This window comes from Lycorma delicatula, chromosome 8 (assembly GCF_047948215.1).
Source record: "Lycorma delicatula isolate Av1 chromosome 8, ASM4794821v1, whole genome shotgun sequence".
Taxonomy (NCBI): domain Eukaryota; kingdom Metazoa; phylum Arthropoda; class Insecta; order Hemiptera; family Fulgoridae; genus Lycorma; species Lycorma delicatula.
This window is the reverse complement of record NC_134462.1, coordinates 110595221-110615301: the sequence shown is the minus strand read 5'-3', so window position 1 is coordinate 110615301 and position 20081 is coordinate 110595221. Positions and strand designations below refer to the sequence as shown.

Below are 20081 nucleotides of genomic sequence, written 5' to 3'. Positions count from 1 at the left end.
AGTGACTCTTCAAGAAAATAATAATGTTAAGATTTGCTGATATAATGTTCTTTTAGCAAAATTAAATTGGAAACAATTGTAAATGGTATGGATTAATTGATAGAGGGGAATTCAGTTTGAAAATAACAACAGGAAAACAAAGATGATAGAATGTATTAGAAAGCAGAAGTGAAGATTTAAATATTAAGAACAATTAGAAAAAAAGATGAAGTGAGGCAAGCTATAAGAGCTTTCATGGAAAAAGAAGTCAGGTAATATAAAAATGGATTTAAAAATCATAAACATATTATGGTAGTGAAAAAATATAAAAAGCAGAAAGGATAAAAATGGAGATGTTTAAGACAAGATATGGCATTACAGGAACATATTAGAGTTATTGAAGTATTGAAGTAACTGAATTGATGAAATATGAAAAGGTTTTAAAATAAACAGGACAGCAAAGAACTTTATAATATAATCTTGTAAAAAGACAAATAAAACTGGTTGGCATTAAGAAATCTAGATATAGCTAATTTTCCAGCCTCCATGGTGCAAGCGGTAGCATCTCACCCTTTCATCTGGAGGGCCCGGGTTTGAATCCCAGTTAAGCATGACATTTTTCCATGATACAAAATTGTCATTTCATCTCATCCTCTTAAGCAATAGCTAACAGTGGTCCCAGAGGCTAAAAAAAATTTAGTCAATTTGGTAAGAAAAAGCTTTGTAACAGATTAAAACTAGAGAAAGATGAAAATTGAAATAGATGAAACAAAAATTGAGGATGCAAAGTAGTAAATATGTTGAGGTTAAAAGGTGGCATAGAACAGAAAGGAATAAAAAAATAACATCAATTATTCATGATTCAAAAATTAATCAAATGTTCCTTAATTTCATGATAGCCCTATTATATTTTTTTATCAAAAATTTAAAAAACCATTCTATAATGATTTACCCAACTAGTGAAAACAGTACCAAAACTTAGTTCCACACTTGCTAGGGAAAAGACTTCTTCACTGAACTGAATATTTAATTGCAAACCAGCACAAAATGTCCATTAGAATACTGGATACATTGAAAATTCTAAGAACAGGAGGTTTATCAAACAAGAGGCACCAATCAAATTTGTTTCATGTTTCTATGATGAAAGACTGTGAAAGAAAATGTAAAGTAAACACTTAGTTTACTTCCTTTTATGAAAACACTTCCACTACTCACTAGAGAATTCAAAATTGTACAGCATTGATTTTTTGCTAGTAACACCTTCCCCAAAGTAAGCAAAAGGTATTAAAAAAAACATTTTTCATCAGGAGAGGTAAATGAGATGTTAAAAAACATGAGAAACTTGTGTGAATGAGATATGACAAATATTGTTGCAGTATTTATTTGCATTATATTTAATTACTTTGATCTTATGATATTTTTTATATAATGTAAAATAAATGAGCAAATACTAAATAAAAGGTTTATTCTGAGAAAGGGATGCCATTCTCAGGAATACTTTTGAGATCTCAACTTCAAATTTCACTTTTAATTTTTTTATATAGTTAACTTTACCTTTCATTTTAATTAGATCAGCAGTTTTTAATTTGAATATTTAAACTAATTGTAATAATCAAATTTTTAGACAAAACCCCGATATCGAACAACAAACATTCCTGAAAATAGCATAACCATTTTCAGAATAAAAAATATCCTAAACCAGATTTACTTGCCTGAAAACAGCATAGTCATTAGATACCTTATTATTGGTTTTTCATGTTTAACTGATGTTATAATGCTGCTGTTACGGGTACATCTTTTCAATGCTGGAGAAAGCTAAAACCAATATTTTTAAGAAGAATGGACGATTTTTTTAGGTTATGTTGGGTTATCCCAACATAACAAAAAAAAAACATTTTATCATAATCTTAATACCAGTGAACCAATTTTTAATTTATTTGTACCAAATTACTTCTAATTCAAAGGGTCTTCCAATGACTGGTCAACAAGCTACATCGTCTTATTTTAAAAAAATAAGTTTTCACTCCTTGAAAATTTAGAAAACATTTAAGAACAAAATTTTGTGTTGGTAATTTAAAAAATAATTTTCCAGTTTTAATCCACAGATTATGATTAATTATTTCAAATGCTTTAAGAAGTAATATCACATAATTTTATACTTATTTTTGTTGGACTGAAATTTAAAAAAAAGTACTACTCCAAATGGTTTTACGCACCTACCGAGCGAAGGGGTGGACGGATTTTAATTTTGTTTTCACCAAAATTCATTATTTCTTTTCGGGTTGTCAATTAATGTAATTAAATGTTACTATTGCCATTTAAGATTTTTGTGTTAGATGTAGGTGTAGCGGAGAGGGTGCGTTTCACCCCTTTGAAAATAATTTTAAAAAGGTTCCTCCCGAGAATGGTATGCATGCCTGCAAACAGAAATATGATGGGATTGATAGGTGTTAAATAATAAATGTGGTAACTTTTCAAATGATGAGCCGGTATGCTCCATATGCTGAATTTTCATATGCTTAATATGCTTGTGAGAGAAGTTTCTAAGTTATAAATAGATGAAAAATGTTAAAAAAAATTTTTTTTATAATTAGGTGGGTTGAATTTGACGAGATTTTTATCGATCGATTATCCTCATCAACCTGATAGAGTATATTGTGTGGTAACGTAAAAAAATATATCATGCGTGATGGGAATTCGAATCCGGGTCCTCCAAATTAAATAAAAAAACGGCTACCGACCATTCCACCATAAAGGGGGATAACAATCTTTGTATAATAATTTTAAATTAAGTATTTAAACTTTCAAAAATTTCAGTTTTCGAACAGATATTTATGTAGATGGTATAAACAAAGTTTGACAGTTCAGACAGGTGGGGGTTGGACAAGTGAACTAGTCTCATTGTCATTAGACCGCCACACCAAACCGATTCCATCTAACGCAGCCTATCTAATGGAACACGGGTTACACTTTTATTTAGTCTTCTATCATATTGCGGTGTAGTGTGACACGTTCTCTAGTAATAAAATAAAAACAACTTAAAATTCTAAGTTTCGTTTACGCGATTGAATAAATTGGACATTTATAAATTATAAAATGTCGCAAAGTACTAATAACTATTATTATAATTATTATAATAATTATAGAAGATATAATATTGTATTTATAGTATTATTTTTATTATTAATTATGAATATTAATGAAGATTATTCAAGAAGTGGAAATGGTGTTGTATTCGCTTCGTTATATCAAGCTAATTGGCAACAGTATTATCCCCATCGCAAGTAATATGATTTATTTATTTATTCATTACTACTTATTTATTTTTACTAAATTTTTAATTAATTTATATTTTATTAGTAAATAAATTATGATTTATTTTTTAGCTTCAAATTAAAAATATTTATTATTAAATATGTTTTCTTTAAAAAAGATATTAAAATCTATAATAAAAGATAAAAGCAGAATCGTTAAATAAGTTATAGGTAGGTATTTTATACGGAAACCTTGTTTATAATATTAAATTTAAAGAGGAATTAAAGTTAATTTATACATAGTAAAATTTATTAAAAAATCTTTTTCGACAGCTTAATGGGAAAGTGTTTGTAGCTTCATGGTTCAAAAAGGCATCTCTCCAGTTTAATTAGCAGTCTCCTGTTATAGTTATTTTACTTTTAATACCGATTAAATGATTGCTTTTATAAACGTTTTTGGCATATTGTTAAAATTATTTAAATATTTTGCAAAATAATTGTTTAAAGACTAATCGCGAGTCTTTTACGTCAATCTGTTCGAGAAAGGTTAAAACCGAAGCATTTTTAACCTATAAATTTCATTTTTCTAGATGTTAAGAAATATGACAATAATGATTATGAAATAATAATAATAATTATACAATTTTAGTTTGAAAAATTTTTAGATTATAATACTTTCTTATGTCGTGTAAGAAAATAAGTAATTTCCTAAAATAAAATTCTATGTGTTGATTTCTAGTTCAGATATTTTGCACTTGGAGTTATATATATATATATATATTTACCGACACATTTGAGGCTGAATAACTTACTTCTTAATTAGTTAAAAAATCGTAGTTGTTTTAACCTAATCCCCAATCAGTTTTCTATTAATCTATGAAATTTTTCATTTTATTACGGAATATTTTTTTTGTCAAAAAATAAAAGAAAATTATCTCTTTTTGATTACTTTACACAATTTTTTTTTGACTACATTTTAAATACAGTAAAATAATGTAATAAGGTAGACTACTTGACTTACTTTTTTTTTTACTGGAATAATATTTTTTATTTAAATTATAAGTTAAAACATTTTATGTTTCATTTTAAAAATTCCTGACTGAGACAACTATTTTTGAAAAAATGGTCGATAATCGAGAAACCAACTGTTAAAATAGACTCAATTTTGGTAAAAAACAATAAGATATAATTTTTTTATTAAATAATTAATAAGGAATATTTTGGAATATTACTTACTGCTCCATGGATTTAAATCTGAGTTTGATTAACAATTTATCAAAACCCGGATATGTTTTTATTTATTTATTTTTTTTAAATTATCAATAATGGAATTAGTAATTTATTGTATAGATTAAAAATAAACATTTGGGGAATAAAGTAAGAATATTATTTTTTAATTAATATTACAAAATATTTTATCATTAAATTTTAGAATAATTGAATAAAATATAAGACTCGGTAGAATAAAAATCTAAACCAGTTAGTTCATAATATAATGAATGTTAAAAAATTTTATTCTATTCTAAAAAAAAAAAAAATAAAAAAATAGCATTAATACATATCAACACAATCTTTAAAAAAATTTTAAGAATGAAAAATTAGGGATCATCAACCTGTGTGGTGATTATTTTTTTATTTTTTTTTTAACCCTGCCCCCCGGAACCAGATTCCCAATTAAGCATGAAGACAGTTCCAGTTCGAGGGAAATGCTAGACCCGGCTATGCTGTTCCCGGCCACCATCACCCAGCAACTGGGACTCAGTCCTTCGTGCTTCGTCTCTAACGGAGACACCTTTGAAGGGACGGCCCCGCCGGGACTCGGTGTTTTAGCTCAGGGGCTTGAGAGTCCGCGCACTTTATCACCATCGCCCACCCGTCCAAGCACGGGCAAACTGCTGCAACTCCGTTCGGAGCAGGCTCTCACCAATACGCTTCCCGATATTTCATTTGGAGTATTCCCGACGCAAAACCCGTCACAGTGTCAAAGTTCACCGAACTGCGTAACATCGTTCCAACGATGGTCCCCACTCGAGATGCCGAGTTACGGCAGTACAGTCGCGGCGTTCATCGTCCCACCGCGGTATGTGATGATTTAATCATTCATTTAATTACTTTAACGTCCCAAAATGCAGCTGTAAAAATTGGAGCTTAATTTATATAACATATGGCAGGTAATCATAAAATTTAGATTTGCCAGTAAATAATAGATTATTCGTGCAATAGAACTAATTTACAATACATATAATAAAGTGACAGACAGATTTTGTATGTCATGTTATTTATTTCGTGGCGGAGTGATAGCGTCTCAGACTTTCATCAGTAAGGTTTGAATCCCGGCCACTCATACCTACAAAATGTCATTTCCACTTTCCTAAGCACAACCTATAAACGTAACAGGTGAATTAATCATCAAACGAAATAATAAAAGCAAATGAAACATCAACATTAACGATAATTCGAAGTACATGTTCGATAAAATTGATTTGATCATAGATTAGAAATCTTCATCTATAGAGTAAGGCCACTGTAGAATAGGGGTTGATTTTACCATGTAGATAATATTTTTTATTTCAATGTTTACACGGATTGGAAGGTAATTATTTTAAGAATTATGTCCTATGAAATATGTTTCTTTCTCAAAAAGACTTATTCTATGAACAGAATGCCTGAAAATAATTTTCTTCTTAGTTTTATAAGATTGGACCAGTTTTAGAATATCTAATTTAGCAATATATTTTCTAACATAGATTAAAATTATCTATAAAATTAATTTGTTGGATCCTTAATAGTTTGTTTTTTTATTTAAAGAAAGGGCTCTTAAAGAATCTTAAAGATTTTCAATAAAAAATACCACAAATTCACTCTAGAAGATTATACTACTTGGTATTAAGAATAAAAGAACAGCTGTGGTACTCTTTATTGACAGACCTGAAGTCCTTTATAGGCCCTGACTTAATCTTTTAGAAAATTCAACAATGTGCTTTTTTTACGTTAAGACGGTATCAATCTTATCTCACAAAACACCTTTTGATTCTTCCAACTAGCGGACTCACTCGAATCCAAATTAATATTTATAATAATATTAATTCTAATTCATTAATTGAATTGTATGTAATTTTAGTTTTTTTTTTTTTTTTTTATAGTTTATACCGTTGTATGTAAACCAACTGAACATATCTTCAATTACACTCCTTTCAGTTTCACTTCTTTAATAATTTTATTTTTCTTTATTAATAAAATTTATTAAGAAAAAATAAGCGACTATTAATTTTTAAACGAATTGAATTTTCAAATAATTCTCAATAATTTAGAAAATTTTAATTCATCAAAAACACAAATATATTTATTTTTAATGAGTTTTACATATATAAATTTATATATATATTTATATATCCAACCTACTGCAAGCTCTGGGAGTTTGTATATAGGAAAATGCAATTATTGCTATCGGCTTACCAGGCCTGACGTAGCTGTTATGTAAGTGTAAATGTACCGGGAAACATCTAGTCTGAATTAGAATCAGATCGACAACTCCTAAGACGTGTGGTTAATTGAAACTCAACCATAAAAGAGTACCGGTATCTACAGTCTAGCATTCAAATCCATATAAAATAACTGCCTTTAAAACCCCAAGGAGTCGAACCTTAGAACTGTTGACTTTAAAAATCAGCTGATTCTGCGAGGACAAGTTTAACCATTAGACAAACCCGGCGGGTTAGTGTTCCTTATACATATATATATATATATATATATATATAAGAATATTTAAGTTAATTGTAATTTAAGTTTATTTTCCTCTTCATTGGATAGAATTAAATATAATAACAAGACATATTTTACTTAAAAATATTATCTTTATTAATCTCTTGGGTTAATCAATCAACTATACAAACTTTATTCTCTATGATGTGTATTGTTACCTGAGGAAGCTTAGAGAATTCTAAGTGAAATGTAGTAAATTTAATTGATAAGTTTGTATAGTTGATTGATTAACCCAAGAGATATGTCTTGTTATTACACACATATATATATAAACATTTCTTAAAATATAATTCTATTTGTTGTTAGACACAAATCACTTATAAAAATAAAATAATTTACCCCTGATAGGTAATAAAGTTAAATAAAAAATACACCCATTCTGTAATTATCCCATTTATATATATAAAAAAAAAACGTATAAAAGGTATAAATTTGATGGAAAAGAAATTATAAAATTACTTTAATGGATGCAACGTATTAAACCTGTATAACACATAATAATTGACCTATATTCAGTACTTATAATTTAATACCCATTAACGGAATAAGAGATAAAAACTGTTATAATTCCGGTGACGCCCTAAGTAGAATAGACAATAATTAAAAAAATTAATAAAAATAGACATTTTTGGAGGTAGTGTTTCTTTTACGAAATATATCACTTTTTTTACGGTGTATCTCTACATATTTTTCGACAGAAAAAGTAAAAATTCAAAAGATCCAAACGCTTTCAAGGTATAGAATTCTTTAATATCTCTCTACCTATCATCCGATTTTTCTCAAAAGTTTAATATAATAAAGCCTTTTTATAAAAAAATTACATCAGTGAATTGAATGGTTGTAGCTTAAAACACTCCTGAGATAAATTATAAAGAAAAATACATATACGAAATATACTACTATACATATACTCGTACATATATGAACAGAATACTTTAACAGAGATTTTAATATTTTCGGGCTTAGAGGATGTTAAACCGTTGAGAAATATAATAACGTTGTGAGAGAGAAGAATTTTTTTTATTGATAACAGAACTTGTTTTCAATTATATTTATTCTTAACAAAATTTAATTTTTTTTTTTATTGAATCATTTTTTGATTCAATGAGAGAGAGAGAAAAATCTAGGAAAAAAGACAATGAAATAGCCTCCTGTTACATACCACACACTTATATGTGTGTGTTCGCGCGCACGTATTTGTCTATGCCAGCGAGAAAGTATTATTGCGTGTAAACATGAACATTTGTGAGTACATCATTTACTTAATATATATTATACAGCTTTGGTCATATTATATTAATATAATGTGCTACTAACAAAGAATGAAAAAAAAATAAATACAGTTTTTGAGAAAAAATCTAAAAATGAAAGATATTTATCAGTACATTTGTATACGTTTTAATATCATGAACCTCTGTGCCGATCTGGATAATTTTTTGCGATTGTATTTATTAGAACTTTAAAATGATTTTAGACATAAATTAATTCAGACAATTCCGTTATTTTATGTACATAAAGCCTTGAACACAGTGGATCGTAATTTTTAGCGTGTTAAAACGCAGGGTTATTTAAATGAGGAAGTTTAAATTTTATTTTAAAGGAGTTTTCATTTTTAAAAGACCTTCAGACAGCTGCACACAGCTCCTGGCGGCTCATTCGGCTCCACTTATGCTTAAAGGGAAGCTTTATTTTACGCCGGCTCCCACTGGAATAGTCAGTCTAGTACCAGCCTTCAGAGACTCAACACGTGTTTAACAGTCATGTATATAATTAATTAATTTATAACAATGTTACATATGTGAAGCATAAATATTGTAATAAAAATATTAAAGATATAGATCATAATTTATTATTGAACGATAAGAGAAAGACAGAGAATATTGTTATAACTAAATTTGTTAACGTCTTTATTTTCTAAATTACTCATTGTACAATCTTCCAGGGAAGTTTCCATACCGAGCGCTACGTACTGTATATACAGGTGATTCACGAAGAACGTAACAAACCTTCAGGTCATATTCTATTGATGAAAATAAAGAAGAAAATCCATTTTATAAACATACGTTCGGAAACGCTTCGTTAGCGAGTGTCGGCTGGTCAGAGATTTCGATCTGATTTTTGCGCTTTCAATAAGATTAAGCCAGATTGTTACTCATAAGACCAAAGTTAACGGGTGAATTTGGTAGTTTTACGTGAAATATAATTTGAAAAACTTTTTTAAATAAATCCCAGAACTGTATTTTTAGTATTTTTCAAAAATTCAGGGGTAAAAGACAAAAAATTGGGGGTCGAAAATCACAGTATTTTATGTTCGGCGTAAAAAAACTTTGTTAAATTGGTAATATGTAAAAGCTTTAAACAAGCTTGTAAAGAATTTGGTTCTAAGTAAAATGGTATGTTCTAAGTAAAACATAGCCTGGATGTTTTTTTTTTTTGTTTAACCTCTGGGACCAGAGGATGAGATGAGTGATTTGTAGCGTGTGTGAAAATGCCATGCCTGACCTAGATTCGAACCCGGCACCTCAGGATGAAAGGCCGATACGCTACCACTCGAGCCAGGAAGTTTGTTACATTCTTTGTGAATCACTCTATATAAAATTAAAATTACTTTGAAACCGAAAAGATGTGTTCTTGTTTTCTGTACTAAGTTAATGCAAATTTAGATTTTGGCTTATTGTCTACATTTATGTCCGTTTCTCTGTTCGTACGCGATTACGTATGAATGGCATAACCTGTTTTAATACAATTTACAGAATGGATCTATTTTTTAATCAGGCATAATTATTAGAATGTGCTATTTTTTACTTAAAAGATTAACCCAGTTAGAATAACGTTACACCCTTTTATTGATATAAATAAATACGAAGAGAAGAAATTGTATGAAATTTCCAGGTTATTAAAAAAAATATGATCATTTTTTTCCTCTGTATTTTTTGTAGAGGATTCGCCATTCTAAAATTTCAAAAAATGCATGGTTTTTTTTTAATAAATTTATTTAAAATCCAAGGAAACTTTTTTCTTTTTTAAGGTAACGAGCTAGAACCAGTAAATTTTTCTTTACTTATCAATGAAATATTAATACGATCGCTGGACATTTCATCCTAAAAAATTTTATTTTGAATTAAACTTTTGTTTATTTGATCAATTTTTATCCAAACATCATAGATTTTTTCTAGAAAATGTTCACCACTTTATTAATTATTTAACTAATTAGTTAACTTGATTATCATTTTAAGTTTTTTTTTAAATACATTTCTTATTTATTAATTAATTTATTTTTTAGTACTTTGACATTTATAATTTTTATACCATCAAATAAATTTATTTAACTGGTGTTTGAAACTGATAAGATATTATTATTAAGGAGTGTAATGTATTTATGTATGCATGTATGCTTGTTCCACCGTAGCAGCTCAACGATTGAACCGATTTAGATGTATGAGTCTGTATTGGAATCCTTACGTTACCGGGAGTGTCATAGGCTATATAGATATATTTTTAAATAAATTTGAAAAAAATTATACTGTATACAATACTGTCACGCGAAACGCTTTTTAATTATCCTATATTAAAGAGCAATATTTTAAAATTTTTAATATTTATCTCTTGTAATAAAGATATTGTTAAAACTAATTCCATTCATTCAAATAAGGAAAAAATGTTAATAAAATGGTTAAAGAAAATTGTTTTGTCACCAAAGTATTTCTTAATACAAGTCTTGTATTACTTAGGTTTTTCAATTTAAAAGGAAAAATATTATTATTACGAATTTTGGAAAAAAATTAATTTTATGTGCTCCAAGCAATTTTCTTACTCTAAGCAATTGCTTACTAAGTAATTTACTTCCATTTAAGGTTGTGAAACATCCTTCAAAATTATACAGCTGAAGCGTTAAGGGTTACAGCTTTGACGAGAACGCTCACCCTTTAATCATTACAAACAGTACTTTGATATTTATTGTAATAATCCAATTCCGAAAACGGCGAACTTATTGCATTCATATTAGCAAATTTATTTGTAAATAAAAAAAAACAAGATTTATCTTTGTCCTTACGATAACACTATTATGTTAAAATATTATTTAACTATGTATGATTTTCTGTAAAACCTGATGATTTATTTATTAATATTTTCAATGATAGAAATTTAATCTTATTTGTAAGAAAATTATTTTTTAGACAAACCTATTATAGCTCTTATCTATTTACATAATTGTTATCGGAATTCTGGTTAAACCCGTCGAAATAAACGAATTTTGCTTTTAAACAAGACAGTATAATGTCGGACATGTTTACTCGCAACAATGGGTATTTCAGGACATATACATTGCGAAAAAAATGTTTTTATTATGCTGCGCCGGACAGTACTGTTTAAAAAAATGTTTAGTGTTACAAGGAATTACATTTTTCCAGGTACAGTAATATATACTCACCGGGTATATATATATATATATATATATATATACTCACCGGGTTGGTCTAGTGGTGAACGCGTCTCCCCAAATCAGCTGATTTGGAAGTCGAGAGTTCCAGCGTTCGAATCCTAGTAAAGCCAGATATAATTTTACACGGATTTGAATACTAGATCGTGGATACCGGTGTTCTTTGGTGGTTGGGTTTCAATTAACCACACATCTCAGGAATGGTCGAACTGAGAATGTACAAGACTTACACTTCATTTACACTCATTACATATCATCCGGAGGTTAAACAGGAAAAGAGAGGAGGTACAGTAATATAAAACTTATGTGCATCGTATATCGGTGTATAACTTGCTTAAAATGCATTTTGCCATCGATCATTCCAAGAAATCCCATAAATCCCCAGTCGAGTGCGCGCGCGCCCACACACACACGAGCTGTGAAATCATTGTAGGTTTCAGTGAAGATCGAAAATTTAAAAGAGTTACTAACAATAAGTGATGGATTCCTAACTTTGAGAATTCATGTTGATTAAAAACTAAAGATAAGGTGTTTTTCAAAAGTATGGGTTGACATAGTATGAATTTTATAATATTAATCATAAATAATGGAGTATCAGCTCATTTTTATAATTTGTATAAATAAAAAAAATTCAGTAACACCTTCATTTACACCTCATTCCATATAACCCAACTGATCTACTGTCTACTGATAAACTCATCACCACAAATCAGCTGATTTCGAAGTCGAAATTTCTAAGGTTCAAGTCCTAGTAAAGGCAGTTAATGTTATACAGATTTTTATACTAGATTGTGAATACCTGCCTTCTTTGATGGTTGGGTTTCAATTAACCACACGTCTCAGGAACGGTCGACCTCAGACTGTTCAAGACTGCATCTCATCTACATTCATACATATCACCCTTTGAAGTAATACCTTTCTGTGATTCCGGAGGCTAAACAGAAAAAGAAAAAAGATTTCATTGCATACGATCATGATAAGTTAAAATTATTTTCATTTGCTAATAATAATCGAGCATCAAAATGACAATTAATTTTGAGTTTGAAACCGATGATATTTTATTTAAAAATTTTTCATGGAAATGATTATTTTCAAAAGTTGTTTTGAATAAGCCAATTTATTTGACCTCTAACTCCGTTTAAAAATTCTAATAAAAGATCCCCCCTTCCCGTTACAAAAATACTTCCGTACTTCAAATAGGGTAGAAAATAACCATTATATATATATATATTAATAAAATTATTTGGGTAAAAATGAATAGGAAATGATATACACATTTAATTAAATTTTATATTTCTTATTGCAATTTATTGTTAAGCTAACAACTGATGGAATATTAGATTTTTTTAAGTTTATAAAAAATCACTCTATAACGACGACGACAACAACAACAATAATAATAATAATAATATTAAATAAAAAAATCTAATTCGATCATTATAATAAATGGATTTAATGGATGACAATGGTTTGGAAAAATCAATAACCATTTGGCAGTATATATATGTATACATATATATGTACGCTATACGTATGCTAGTTGATAAAAAAACGGCTTGAATAGATATTTAGGAAGAGAGGGAGAGAGAATGAGAGAAGGAAAACAAAATCAATTCCGGCAGTTCATGTCAGTGCATTATCTATCTAATGTAACTGCTGCAGTACAATAAAATAGCTAATGTAATTTTAGCGTAGTAGCAGTCTGCGATGTATGTTGTTTGGTAAAGAAACTTTATACATCGTATATGTAGTGGTGGATACAGCCTACTGTTTCTTTAGGAGGTTACATATATATATAGCGTATGTATCAATTTAAATTATTTGTCCCCCGAGGAGATTCCTGTTAGATGCGCATTGTACGGTTTATTACGTACCAACAATTTTCACTATAAACAATCTTAACCACGTTATGTAATTTTATCTATTTGTTATTCTTTGTATCTTTAGTACTGCATTGTTATTATCGTATATTATCATATCTATATATGTGTTGTGTAGTTTATACTTATTTATGCGTTCAAAAAAATGATTAATCGATTAGTTGTGTAACCGATTTTTTTTTTCTTAAGATGATAAGATTGCATCCGTGTTTTCTTGTTAAATTTCCATCTAATAGACTACAATAAAGAGAACAGTAGATTTATGTACCCGCTCTTTAAATCCTTCTATATAATTAAAACTTATTAAATTACTTTGTCTGAAATTTAATTTATTCTCATATTGTAAATTTATATTATAAACAAACCGGATCTTAAAGAGAGATTTTAATTGGTTAGAATAATCGGGTATTGTTGTCATGGAAACATATTATATCGGGTTTAGAACATCGATTAGTTGTATGTATTTTATAAGGACCATCATTGTCTTTTATTGAAAAAGTTTAAATTATTCATTTAATTATATTTAATATATAAAACGTCTCATTATTTCATTCAGATAGTTCTTGGTTCAAATCCCGGTCATATTTGGCATTTTTCATACGCTATTATTTTGCGCTAATACATTCTTATGCAAATTAATGTGAACAAGAGTATATTTTCAAATATAATCAAATTTATTGCATGTACAGTTTTTTTAGAATTTAATATGTCCTCTCGTTTTAATAATCATTTCAATTCTTTTAGGTATTAAATATATAAGTATTTTACGTATTTCTTTAATTATTTGATCGTGAAATCACATCTTTATCACAGCAAAAATCATCTTTTCTTTCGTAGTGCAGTCCATTTTTTTTCAGTCTTTTCTTCACGATTGCCCACAAATTTTCAGCCGGGTTCAAGTCTGGTGAATCTCCAGGCCAGTGTTCAAACACTGGATCCGTTTTTGAGACATGAAAAGCTTAACTTTCTTCGATGAGTGGTAGAGGACCAAATCTTGTTTAAAAAAAAGCGTTTTTATCTCCAAGTAAATCTGAAAGTTTTTGAAGTTTTATTTTGTAGCCCTACTTTCTAATAACGGGATGTAATTTACACTATTCATCATCCCAGAGACGGGTACTAAAGTTCTAGGTCCAAAGTAGTTGAAACATCCCCAAAAAATCTTCTTTAAAGGATCCTTTTACTACTTGTTTGATAAAACATAACTAAAAATTACCTCTGTTCACATTAATTTGCACAAGACTGTGTAGTATGTGTAGCTTACGTAAACCTATGTAAAGAAAAGAGTACTAATCTAATAAAATTTTACTTGTTGGAGATTTTTACAGATCTTGAAATTTCATGACCCGATAAAAAAAAAACACTTTTAGCGTTGAAAAATTTCGAAAGGGAAGTGCCTCGATCGAAGTACGTATACATGTTGGCCTGTTTTTTACTTTATATTTCCAGACTGAATAGACCGATTTATTATAGTGAGCGATACAATATGGTCACTATGATTTCTGAACATCGGAAAATAATACCGTTTAATTTTGATCACAATTATTGAAAGAGGCAGGGAAATCCAGATATCGTTATCAAAAAATATACTAGGAAATACGATGAGTGCCTATCTTAAAATTTTACTCAAAGTATATGTACATTTTTTAACATAATTTAATGCGCCCGTTAGGTAGCTAAAATACTTTCTAATAATGTTTGGTTTTATTCAATCCCCCCCTAAATGAGTAGGGACAAAAAACACTTTTTTTCTTTTTTATATCGTTTCTGGGATGTTGCATTTTTGTATTTATTATACGATTCATTTACATTATTACGTCACGTTGGTTATTGAGTGTTCTGGGATATATTCCCCGAATTTCAGGTCACCAACTGATTCAGGGCACCAAAATGAGAAAAAAAGTTCATATCGAAATAAGTCTTATTTTGTCTTGTTTTCCTTCTGGACGCCATTTTGTGATTTTCAACAAAAAAATTATTTCTCAGGAACGAGTAAACCTACCGTAATTAAATTTGGCAAATCTAAGATTAGTATCATATTCTACAAAATAAAAAATTTTGAAAACGTCACCTTCAACAAATTTCAAATGGAGGCCATCTTAATTTTTTAATCTTCAATATCTTTGTAATCATTTGTGTGACCAAATTTTTACTTTTTACTAAATTTGTTAAGCATTTTATTTTGAACAAGATGACACATCATTTTGTAAAAATCCTTTGATAAAATATCGAGTAATTGCAGACAATTCACCCGGCAGTACGCTTGCGCACCGTTTTGAAATTTTTGTAGGTGACGTTTTCACAATTTTTTATTTTGTAGAAGACTCTAGTTTTAGGTCTGCCAAAATTAATTAGCAGGTTTACCCGTTCCTGAGAATTTTTTTGTTGTTGTTGAAAATCACAAAATAGGCGTCCAAAATGAAAAAAAAGCAAAATAATACCTATGTCGATATGAACGTTTTTTCTAAATTTTGGTTTCCTGAATCAGTACCTGAAGTTCGGCGAATACGTCCCGGAACACTCTGTACTTGGGCAATTTCATTCAAAACTGGAGAATAATAAACCTAATCTTTTTTCGTTAGCTATCGTTTTATTTGTTATCTTCAGGCTAGATTAACCGATTAATATGACATTTTTAACGTTGACTTCTAAATAAAAAAATTGATGCCATTTAATCTTGGTTACAATTTATCAATGGGACGAAGAGATATGTCACCGTAGGTCCCGTACCTCAAAATATAGAGTAGAATTGTTATTTTCCATAACTCTTTTTTTGTATACTTACATACTTTAATGTTTCACTTAATTTTCCTGTCTGTGAAGAGCGAAGTCCCCGATAGCCAGAATTGCATAACTCTCTTAAATTTTTTCCTTCCATTAAATCTCACTTATTAATTTATATGTTATTTAAAAAAAGAAAAAAGTAAATTAATGATGTTATTAAATTGTATTTAAAAAATATCATCAATCAGTGGTGGAGTGTAACCTTTCATCCGGAAGGTTCTGGGCTCAAATCGCGATTACGCTAGGTATTTTTTTTTACAAACTAATAAGTTCAATTATTATAATTAGAAAAAAAATAATAAAGAAACTTGTAATCGAGAGGTATACGTCTATAATAGTTAATGAAGAAAGAAAAATTAAGCGAATGAAATATTAATTCTTGCATTTTTGTGTTTTTCATTATGACGGTTATTTGGTGGGTGTGTGTTGTGCGTGCACACTCGCACGCGTGTGTTGGGAATTTTTCACGGAAAATATAGGTAAGGAGGTAATACTAAAGTTTATGTAACGACCGTACAGTGTTTATAATTACCAAATAGAATTAAACTGTTGAGAAATTTTCTTAAAAACATATTAATTTTTTTCGTCAGTTTAGGCGGAATTTATTATTATAGTCTGTTACTGTAGTTTACAATGAACGGTCATTATTAATTTACAGTGTATATTATACTAATGCGCGTGGTGTATGATAAATTCGTTAAATATGCCGTACCGTAGTATTTCTTTAATCTCATATTTTTATTTTACTATTATTTTTAAGTGTATGTTTTGAAATAAAAATCGCTATTTTTGTAATAAGATATTAAAGTAGTAAGTTATTTATTAGTATTTCTTATTACAAGTAAAAAAAAAAAAACTTAATTCCAACTGTTCATAAAGTCACGCAATCTACAAGTAAAACAAATTATATTTATTTAATGACAGAATTAATCCGATTATACGTTACAGGAAACTAAGCAAACCGTATTTTTATTTTTTGTATTACACTTACATATCCCATTAAATATTCAAAATATCTAACTTGAACGTTGACGCACTGGTCAACTCGTTTCTTCATGTTCGGTTCAATTTTCTTTAGAGTTGCTGTTAGTAATGTTACTGATGTTATTTCGATCAATATGTTCTTTCAACTCATCCAAAATGAGCGAGTCATTCTTGAAATCAGTATTCAGATGACCCTATAAATAAATAAAAATCTTGTGGTGAGAGATCCGGAGACCGCAGAGGCCGTGGTCCACGGGAAATTACACAGTTATCGAAAACTTCGCTTAACAATGTCATTGTCAAATCGGCAGTGTGGCTTGCAGCACCATTTTTTTCAGCAGTTTCATTCTTCAATTTCAAGAAAGGCTACGTAATTTTTAATAATTTCTAATAACATTTGCAGATAATATTTTTATAAAACAATGGATCTTCTTACGAAATATTTTAATTTTTTGAGAATTTAATGCTCTTTGATGATAAATGTGAGAATTCCCAGAATTCCGTGCTCAACTGATTTAGTTGTTATCCAGGAAAATAAAACTACGCTTCATCTGAATAAAAGACTTTGTCCAAAATACACAAGTACCATTTGGAATCAAACGTTTGAACTAGCGATTGCAATATCGGTACACCGGTATACAGAATACCGGTATATCGTGTTATTTTGCAATTTCATGAAACCGGTATTTTCTAAGGTAAAATACCGGTATTTTCGGTATTAGCTATAAATAATAAATATTTTTTTGATAAAGGATTTAATTTAACTCATTGGGCATTTACTGTTATTTGAAATACGTATTTTTTTATCGATGTGGCAGTACCAGTATTAATCATTTACTGTTTCACTTCCGTTCCGATCTCCTCTCTTGTCTGCGTAAAGTCAAGTACGAAGTGTGTATGATACCTAACCTCACATTTAATGTTGTAGTGAAATTATGCGTAGTGTTTTAAATGTTTAAATATTTAGATATTTTTTTAATTGGCGAGTTCCTTTTTCACAAATAAGTACAGATTTTGTATTATATTTTATTGTTCAAAATATTGTAACGTATATTTTTTGAGTTTTATTTATCCATAATGAATAACAATAACTTCAAAGAACTTAAAACCTCCGCGGATAATACTTCGGCTTGGTTTTACTATATATATAATAAAAAAATATACTGGGAAGATGCAAAACAGGTTCAAGGATTATTAAAGGTTTTGGAGGAAGTACAAGCGGACTACATACACATTTAAAAACACAACATAACATTAATTTATTGAAAAGAAAAGAATCCGAGGCAAATTCTAACTCACCTAAAAATGATATTACTAAACCAAAGACATCATCACAAATTACAGATTTTTTTAACAGAAAAAATGACTGTTACGATGATGTTTTATCTAGAATGACAGCATTAGATGATTTGTCGTTCAGAGTGTTTAGTACTTCAGTTGAATTGAGAAAGTCATTAATTGCAAGAGGTTTCAAAATATTCTGTTAATACTATAAGAATTGTTATAAACTGTATTTACAGCGTTCGCAATTCTCAGAAAAAATAATTAACAGAATTAAAATTAAATGGTAAAAAATTTAGTCTCAGATTTTATGAAAGGACAAGTGTACAAAATAAACGTAATTTAATTATAAATATTCATTCAGAAAAGAAAATCTGGAATACAGGACACAGACATGTCTCAGGAAGTATGCCAGCTACAGAATGTGTAGAAGTAGTTAACTGAAAATTGGGGGAACATAAATTATCTCTGAAAGAAGATATTGTCTGGATAACTACTGATGGAGGAACGGTGATGAAAAAAGTTAGGAAGTTGATCGATGCAAATCAGCAATTATGCTACTCTCGTGGAATTCAACTTGGAGTAATCAGTGTGCTATATCGACAAAATCAAGTGCAGAAGAACCAAAATACTCTGGATTTAGAAACTTCTGATTTTGACTTCGAAGCGAGTGATAATGAAGAAACTAATAATATAATTGTTGAAAGTACCTTATCTGGATATCAAGAAGGTAATAGTAACGAGGACGAAATATTAACTTAACAAGGGTTGCTTCCTGTAATTAAGAAAATCGGAAAAGTTGTTAAGATATTTAATCTACCCAGAAACATCCGTGATATCTTGTACAATAATAACGAAATTTTGAACCGGTTGTTTCTGTTTTTGCATAGTTCCAGGTTACTGCAAAAAATTTAACATTATCATATATATTTTTATGCTAGAAGAGTTTTTGATGATTTTTAACCGTTACTTTAAATTTTGATTTTTTTGGTTCTGTCTTTAATTTTATTATCCGAGAAGGGAGCCTTTTGCACAACCAACCGGAATAGGTAATTTTTATATAGTTTGTTTATTCTATTATTTTAACTTTTATATTTTAAAGACTTCGTCTGCGATATTAGATTTGAGTTTTATTTCACGTTTTTGACTTGTTAAACAAATTTTTATTATACGATTTATATTAATTTTACACCTTATAAGTTTTATTATTTTGGAGTTATTTTACCCTTCTATTAATAAAAATTCCGATAAGCTCAGGCGTTTTTCGCCCCCCTCAAAAAAAAAAAAAAAAAAAAATGCATTTTACAAAAATAACTACTTACTAAAATGAAAAAAGAAATTATGCTAATGTTAAATTCTAAAACACGGTGAACCAATTTGCTCTTACTGATGGAACGATTTTTGAAATTAAAAATCCAATTAGAAAACATTAATTGATTTAAATTAACAAATTAATTTATCCCATAGTGAATTCGATTTAATATCTAAAATTGTATCAGCTCTGCTTCCATTAAAGCTGACTGTGGAGGCATTATGACGAAAGAATTCAAACTTATTAACAGCGAATGCACAATAAATTTTACGTTGCAATCACTTAAAGATCAGGACACGCCGCTATCTGAAGAATTAATACAGTGCATTGAAAATTCGTATGGAGGAACGGCATAATAAACTAGAAAATATTTTAAGGTATTTACATAATTATAGCGACATTAAAAA

At 28.8% G+C, this 20081-nt stretch overlaps 1 protein-coding gene across 2 annotated transcripts in view; it reads left to right on the top strand.

Annotated features, from left to right (window-relative positions):
* The first annotated feature begins 3012 nt into the window (after positions 1-3012).
* Positions 3013-20081, top strand: part of LOC142329323 (uncharacterized) — a 36270-nt gene continuing 19201 nt past the window's right edge. The window contains exon 1 of one of the 2 annotated variants that reach the window (XM_075373805.1): positions 3013-3263. In XM_075373805.1, coding sequence (XP_075229920.1) covers positions 3076-3263 — 188 coding nt within the window. In that variant the 5' untranslated portion in view covers positions 3013-3075. Of the gene's footprint in view, positions 3264-13139; positions 13237-20081 lie in introns of those variants that run through there. The other variant, XM_075373806.1, reaches the window with a different exon arrangement.